The 8,572-nt window shown below is 44.0% G+C and overlaps 1 protein-coding gene across 1 annotated transcript in view; it reads left to right on the forward strand.

Annotated features, from left to right (window-relative positions):
- Nucleotides 1–8,350, forward strand: part of LOC133838509 (probable basic-leucine zipper transcription factor Q) — a 13,654-nt gene extending 5,304 nt beyond the window's left edge. Inside the window, exons 2-6 of the mRNA XM_062269636.1 lie at nt 3,672–3,765; nt 3,843–5,067; nt 5,166–5,375; nt 5,912–7,146; nt 7,184–8,350. Coding sequence (XP_062125620.1) covers nt 3,672–3,765; nt 3,843–5,067; nt 5,166–5,375; nt 5,912–7,146; nt 7,184–7,436 — 3,017 coding nt within the window. The 3' untranslated portion in view covers nt 7,437–8,350. The remainder of the gene's footprint in view (nt 1–3,671; nt 3,766–3,842; nt 5,068–5,165; nt 5,376–5,911; nt 7,147–7,183) is intronic.
- Nucleotides 8,351–8,572: the final 222 nt, after the last annotated feature.

The raw sequence follows: 8,572 nt of genomic DNA on the forward strand, positions 1-8,572 counted from the left end.
ACAGCAGCAGCAACAACAACAACAACAGCGCCAACGCAGTCGAATTCTTGCATTCGCCTTGGCATTGCCATCATGGCAATCGAACAGCCAGAGTTTCACATTGCATTCAGGGCCAGCTCCACTCGAGAGGAGATTGTGGAACCCAAAAAAAAGAAAAAAAAAGATACTTTCGAGCTGCTAGCATATCATTTCATGCTCAGAGTTCGTTCACAGATACTTGATACTACAACTAAATAATGTAAAATAAAGTGGGACAGCGAGGAGGATATAAATTACAGCTGAACGTTAGGTAGAAATATGACATATCGAATAGTTGCGATTTATATAAGAAATATGAGCAATAAAGAAGATATTTCTTGCATTCAAATAGTTGATGAATTCAATGATAAAGAGGTAAATAAAAAGAGCAGTTAGATGAGAGATGAGAAAGAAATTGCATTATGAATTCAAATAGTGTTGAATTTTGATTACGTTTTAACACCAACTTTAGTTTTATGATTTAAATAAGTAAATTAATATATGCTTTGCATTGTTTGATGAACACCTCAAATATAGTTAAAGAAATAAAGCAGCAGAATATTAATCAAATAGTAAAATAGAAGATAAGCAAGAAAGCTACAGTTGGGTGTGCTCGACTGTGAGATACCTGTTTCCCATTTTGAATAAAAATAAAACAGTGCAGTACTTCTTTTAAAATATACCAAATGTATATACCGCTCAATACTAAAAATATACCATAGTGCTATATGGAAAATATACCAAAAAGTACAAAATATACCACATACTCGCTACCCATTTTAAATAAAAGCAAAACAGTTCGGCAAAAATTATAAAATATACCAAATTAATATACCGCAAAAATACTAAAAATATACCGCAGGCTGCAATTCGAATACTTATATAGTACTACATTCAAAACATACTTCAAATACTAAGAATATGGCATTGTCTTTACTTGGTATATTGATATTATACCACAGAGTACAAAATATACCATAAAACAATTAAATATACTAGATTGTCATCCAAAGCCAATTCACAGATTCTCTATAACAATGCAAATAGATTCACCGACAGATAAATCGATATTTGGATGGAAAGAAAGAAAGACAGCTGAAGATAGAGAATCTAATCGCAGCTAATCCATTTGGTATTCACTTTCGTCGGTGATTATTGAGAGTAGGGCACGTCAACTAGCTTCACAATTCAATCCTGACCCAATTACAGATTCTCACGCGAAGAATAGATCGAAGAGTGAAGAAGAAAACTGTGAAAAAGCGAAACGTCACGCTTAACAATTTCGCATTTAATCAAGTAAACAAATAAACAGAGAAGTCAGTGGGGAAAGAAGAAGAATAGACTTCTATCATAAAAGAAAGGAAGCACCATGAAAGCCATGTCGAAAAGAAAAGCAGCTCGAAGAAAATGCTGAAGATTCTCCCGCAGAAATGCAAATGCTGTTGCTGATGGATGGATGGATGGATGGATGGATGGATGAGTGTGCAGTTCCCAACAAAGGTCTAGAACCGGTTCTTTGGCTGCGAAAGTGCTCCAAACGGAAGTGAGAGAAGTGGAGAGCGAAGAGCGAAGCTGCCAAGCAGAACGAGATAGCGACAGCCAAAGAACCAACAACAATAAAAGCTGAAGCGACGCGTCTTTGGTCAAATATAGGTCAAAAGAGAAACTAACGGTACACGTCGCTGTAGCTGAAGAGTTGTTGAAGCTTTGTTGTTGTTGCCGTTGTTGTCGTTGTTGTTTCTGCTTCTTTCGCTTGTCTGCGCGAGACCCAAGACAGAGAAGTTGATGCTGTGGCTGTTGCTGTAGCTGTGGTTGCTGATGATGATTTGGGTTACATAAAAGGGCGCGAACGGAAAGTAGAAACCAGAAGACCACTCTACAACAGTGCGTGTCTCTACACACAGACACATACTAAGACACACACTCACACTCATACGCACTGTGGGACGACGGCGCACAAAACTTGTTGCAAAGAAAGTGAAACTCTTTTTTTTGTGTGTGTGTGTGTTGACGCGTTCGCTCCCCCAGGCAACGATTTGAGCCACTTCTTCAACTGCTGTCGCTTCCCCCTCTACCCTCTACCCTTTCCCCTCTTCCCTCTAGGGGAGCGTGTCACGAGCAGAAGGTTGAGCTTGTTTTACACTGCGATTGCTGTTGTTTGTTTCTGTTGGCTATTGCGAATCTTTGGCTTATCATTTATCTGCTTATGAAGTGTTTTCTTGGCTTTTATTTCTTTTGGGGTTGGGCTAGGTTATAGCTGGCGATGCGAAATGAATCAAATGGCAGATGCAACCACGCGATATCGACGGCATGGCCTTGCCCTGCCATGCTCAACTATATAGATGCCATATCTATGTGGGTAATAAACGCCACACACACAACACTGCATTGACCCACAAAATGTGTTCAAGTTATTTCGTTTGTCAGTTTCATACACAACAAAACAAATAATCGAAATCAAGTTTAGAAAGTCATTTTCGTGGGCCCAGCTAGAATGCAGTCTCAAGTCTCAAGTCTCGAGTCTCGTGTCTCTCAGGCTGTATCTCCTTTGTCTGCCGCCGCAGTTTTTTAGATCCGGCTTCGCGTCATTTTCTCTCAGAAAAAAAGTGAACGAAGTAGCAGGCGCACAGCATCGACTTTGGCTTCTTGGCCAAAGCCAAAGCAAAGCGAGGTGAAGCAAAGAAAGACAGACAAAAATCCCATCACATACTCAAGTGTTCAGCGGTTGCTGGTGGTGGTGGGGGGAAGAAGGGGGCAGCAAAAAGTGAGCGAGTAGAAATTACGGTAAATAAATAAATAAAGAAAGACGGCAAAAAAAGAAATAAGCGAACGTCGCGTCGTCGTCGTCATGAGCGAAAGTGAAATCTGCTAATGAATTCTTCAACGTTGAATAGTTTTCAGTCATTATGGACGCCAGTTGAGTTTAAGCCGTTGCCCATGGCGTATACTTGATTGCACATACATATGTACTAGCTAACTAGCTGTCTCTGTCTCTTATAGTAAGCTATCTCTTTCTCTGCTGCTCATCAGCAGCCATTCAAGATGCGATTTAAGCTGAGCTGATCTTGCGTTTTGGCTTCGGTTTCGGTTTCGATTTTGGTCTGAGCTGGTAAAAGTTGCTAGATTCGTTATAGCAATTAACCAGCAGCAACCAGCAGCAGCAACTCCATCGATTTGGTGGCAGCCAATTGCAATGATTATTTTGGTCGAGGCGCTGCGAATTGCTGTGACGGGTTCATTGAAACATTGCAGTTGCAATTGCTGCTGCTTGAGGTCTTAAACTTGACTTGCAGTTGCAACTTGTGGCAAGTGGCAAGTGGCAAGTCGCAGGTGGAAAGTTGCTGCCACTCAGATCAATGCCCCCCTCTTGATAGATCATTTAAATCGAGTGATTAACATTTTGCAGCGAATTTCTGTTGAATGCCCCCCGTCAATAAATATCTAAGCTACATATGTTCCCCGCCCCTCCCCTCTATGCTCTTCTCCCCCCTCTAAAGACTGCCCACTTAAGAGTGCTTCGCATCTACTTATAACGATCCCTCGAGTTGCGCAATCGCCATCAACATCAACATCCACATCGAAATGAACATCGATTGCATAATTATTGTGTACGAGCAACAATTGTTTAATTTCTCATTTCTGTTCACTTTCAGGGGAAGCTGAAAAAGTCAAATCATTGATCAGATTACGGGCCGAACTCTCGCCACTCTTCACGGGCAAAAGAAACGCCTCGAAATATGCCTGGGCGTAAGTAGATCGAATAGACTCGAACTCTCTTGAGGGGATTATCATGAATTACTCTTCTCTCTCTCCCTCTCTCTTAGTGTGGTTGAAAGGGAACTCAATGTGCCGCTGCCGCTGTCGAAGATCATCAAGAAATGGAACAATCTCCTGCAGGAGTACAAGGCCATCAAGATGTCCGAGGAGCCGAAGAGACGCGAATGGCCTTTCTTCACACTGATGGATGTCTACTTCAGCGACCAGGTCAACGATCCCTCGCTGCGGCTCTTCTCCTCCACCAAGACCCTGAAGGAGACCCTCGACGACAGCGTCTTCGAGGACGATCCAATCATCGCCTCGGCCATCGCAGCCGCCACCAGCGGTGCCTACATGGAGATCGATGAGTTGATCCGTCGACAGAAGGAGCGAGCAGCTCTTGCTGCGGAAAGGAAGCTGGCTGCAGCTGCGAGTGGAGCGAGTGGGGGGGATTACAAGTACGATCTGAAGCCGATGCTGGGCAACAGCAACAACAGCGGCGTCGGCAACAACAGCAAATTCAACAGCAACAGCGATATGGTGAAGCTATCGAAGAGCGTCGATGATCTCTCGATGCAACAGTATAAGATCAAGCAGGAGCTGATGCGACAGCGCGAACAGGAGCAGCAGGAGAACATGGTGAAGATCAAGCAGCAGGCACGCCAGCAGCAGCAACAGGCACAGCAACAGGCACAGCAGCAACATCAGCTGCAACAGCAACAACAGCAACAGCAGCAACGTTTCCTCGGTCATCAGCCGTCGTTGTCGCCGCATCCGCATCGCTTGCAGTCGTCGGCGACGCCGCCGGGATTGCAGCATGCACTGCAGCAGCAGCAGCATCTGTTGCAGCAGCAACAGCAGCATCTACAACAGCAGCTGCAGCAGCAGCAGCAACAGGCGCAGCAGCAACTGCAACAGCAACAGCAGCAACAACAACAGCAGCAGCAGCAACAGCAACGAGAGCGAGAACGGGAGCAACAGCAACATCATCATCAGCTCGCTCATCCACATCAGCCGCCGACGCCGCGTCCCAGCTCGCCACCAACCACCGCACAGCAGATCCACATCACAGCCACACAGCATCAGCAACTGCAGCACAAGCAGCACCAGCATCAGCAGCAGCAGCATCAGCAACAGCCCTACACCGATCCCAACACCATCGATCAGTATCTGCTGTCGTGGAACAACTTCCATGGCAACATGTGCCGCGGCTTCCACTCGCTGCAGAAGGACGAGAAGATGGTGGACGTGACCATTGCGGCTGGCGGCAAGATCTTCAAGGCCCACAAACTGGTAAACTGATGGCGCACCCCACCGAACAGTTCCTCTAACCGCAGATGCTTCTTCCCTTCTTCTCTTTCTTTTCCCCTTTTTGTTTGTGTCTCTTTCAGGTGCTGTCCGTCTGCAGTCCTTACTTCCAGCAGATCTTCCTGGAGAACCCCTCGAGTCATCCCATTCTGCTGATGGCCGATGTCGAGGCCAGCCACATGGCCGGCTTGCTCGACTTCATGTACAGCGGCCAGGTGAACGTCAAGTACGAGGATCTGCCCGTCTTCCTCAAGGTCGCCGAGGCCATGAAGATCAAGGGGCTACACACAGAGGTAAAAAGCATTCTTATTTTAATTGAATATAAAATCAAATTGAGTTTTCACTTTAGATTTTCAAATAAGCACAAATATCAGAAAGTTAAATTTGGGAAAGACAGAAAGTAGTTCAATATAATTACTTAAAGAGGGAACGGATTCACATAAAACCAAAATGAAACTGTGATGGAAACCCTATAAAATTATCTCTTTTTTGATACTTTAAAAATAATTGAGTTTTATTTATTATTAAATGAACAAAAACTATCATAAAGTAAGGCAAAGTACTTTGGTTCAAAAAAATTCATTTAGTTTGCTTTCAAACCAAAAACCAAAGCGAAACCCAACGAGGTTTGCAACCCTGCTAAAAAGTCCTTCTTTATATTTGAAAATTAATTGAGTTTTACGTGTTTCTAAATTAACAAAACTGATCAGAAAGTAAGGCAAAGAACAATAGTTCATTAAAATTCATTTAGCTAGCTTTCAAACCAAAAAGCAAAGCGAAACCCAACGAGGTTTGCAACCCTGCTAAAATTCGTTCTTTTGTTCGGCAGAAAAACCTGGACAGCGATGCCAGCGACATTAGCTCGCCACTAGAGAGCGACGGCACCGAGTGCCGTTATGAGAGAGGCACTCACAGCGTGAACATCACCAGCGGACACGCTGGAGGCTACGGCGCCTCTGCGCTGGAGCAATCTTCGCTCAACGGTCCTGCGCCCATGTCCCTGGCCAGTCCAGGAGGTCAGGGGCAGGGATATGCTGGATTCCGGGAGCACATCAAGTCGAAGGCCACGCTGGCCGAGAGCTTCATGAAGAATCTGAATCGCAACAACAACAATAACAGCAACAGCACCAACAACAACAACTACAGCAACAGCAGCAACAACAACAACAACAACAGCAACAGCAATCTGTCGGATGCGGAGAGCAACTCGTTTGCCATTCTGCAGGCGAACAGCAAGAAGATGCTCGACTCGGCACGCAAGCAGCACAAATATCTGGCCAAGCGGAAGATCCTGATGCACTACAACAACACGGAGCTGGGCAACACGGAGGCGAAGCGCCTCAAGGAGATGGACAGGGAGCGAGAGCGGTATCCGAGTGCGGAGCAACATGACGATGCGCTGAACAACAATCACAACTACGGACACAGCCAGGACATCATGGAACCCATCACGACGATTGTGCCGAGGACTCCAGAGCCGCAGCCTCCGCCGGCCACGCACAACAACAACTTCAAGATACGCCTCGTGGAGAATCATCATCTGACCAACAACAACAACAACAACAGTAGCAACAATAACAGCAGCAACAACAAGACAACCAACAACAGCAGCAACAACAACAACAACAGCAACAACAGCAATCATCATGATGATGAAGAGGCCTTGAATTTGGTGAATGGCAACAGGGCACGCCCACAAACGCCCACGCCGCCGCCAGACATACAGCTGGTGAAGCGTGAGCTGGAAGTGGAGGCGTCTCCGGGAGAAGCAACCCACAACAGCAACAACAACAGCAGCAACAACAACACTAACAATGGACACGATGAGGATCTCGCGACGTTTGAGCGTAAATATGATGACAACAACAACAACAATCACGGCATGGACATGGAAACCGACTCGAACAACAACAACAACAAGCCAGAGTCACCCAACAACAATAACAACAACAACAATGGAATGGGAGCTGGATTGGCTTTGGCGCTGGGCAAGCACAAGTTGCTGAATGCGATCAATCGCAGTCTGGAAATGGAGCAGGAAAGGGAGAGGGAAAGGGAAAGGGAGCGGGGAAAGAGCAGAGACAACAGAGCACGGCAACAGCAACAACAACAACAACACCAACACCAACAGCAGCAATGGGGAACACGACAACGATGACAACAACAATCACAGCCAACACCTCGATCTGAGCACCATCAAGAACATTGCCACCGCCGAGATTCTGTGCGGACTCAAGAGCAAAGTCCTCAAGCTCGAGGAGGAGCAGCGTGAGAGGGAGCGAGAGCGAGAGAGGGAACGCGAGAGGGAGATGGAAGCCTGCCGCAGTTTGAGCGAGATTAAGAATGCCGATTGATAATGATCAGAGCGGGTGATCGGGGTGGGGTTTAAATATATATTATATATGGACATATGCATTTGATTAAATCTTAAAGAGAACAGAAGAGAGAAGAAGAAAAGAACAAAAACCTAAATACAAAATATATAGAGAGTACATATAGCGAATCATCTAACATATGTATGCTACTTATAGTTATTTATTATACCTTTTACCATACCATACAATATCGTATATCGTTAATATCGTTAATGTAATTTTAAAGACCGCAATCCAGGCAAGACTTGCGGTCCTCCATTCATTTTTGGTTAGTTGGTAGTTTCCCTCAACTCTCAAAAGAAACAACAAGAAACACTTTCCGATTCCCAACTCTTCCAACCCATTTAGTTGCTAAGGATCAGATATATTTTTATCTACTAACAATTGTTCAGTTATTGAATGAATTTCAAATTTAATATTAGCATTTGGAAATTGGCCCTGTTGCAATACCTTTTAAGATCTAATTAAACAACATTATTATTACCTTAAACACAACAACAACAAAAAACACTGCAAAGCACAAAGGACGAAAAGACAACATCAATAAGAAGAGGAAGAAAAAGATCGAGTCCTTTGATTGATTTGCTAGAAAAACTTTTGCATCATGTATTTTGATGATGATTATGATAAAATGTATCTCAACACCAATCACGCATACATACAAAAAACAAACAAACAAACAAAACACACACACATTCACATATACATACATATATATAGTAGATATATAGATATGCATCTCGTTTTTAGTTTTAACTTGCCAGACCACACTTTGGATGTCGCGCTTCTCCTTGAACCCTGGAAACTGGTTCCGTAAAATTGTTAATTGTTTTTTAAACGCTGATGCGGCTGGAACGGAACCTAACCTCAAACCTCACACACGCACACACACACACACAAAACAAAACGTACACACACTCAATTCACACACTCACACACACGCATATTTGTTATACATATACAATACATATTTTAGAATCCACGGCACAGTGTAATTCGTACAATATTTATTAACATTGTTTACATTTAATCAATCGTACAACAACAACAACAACATTTGTGTAGTATTTCATATGCTGTTGAACATTTACTTTCATGTACAAGGAATCAATGAA

The sequence above is a fragment of the Drosophila sulfurigaster genome, chromosome 2R (assembly GCF_023558435.1).
Source record: "Drosophila sulfurigaster albostrigata strain 15112-1811.04 chromosome 2R, ASM2355843v2, whole genome shotgun sequence".
In the NCBI taxonomy this organism is placed as follows: Eukaryota; Metazoa; Arthropoda; class Insecta; order Diptera; family Drosophilidae; genus Drosophila; species Drosophila sulfurigaster.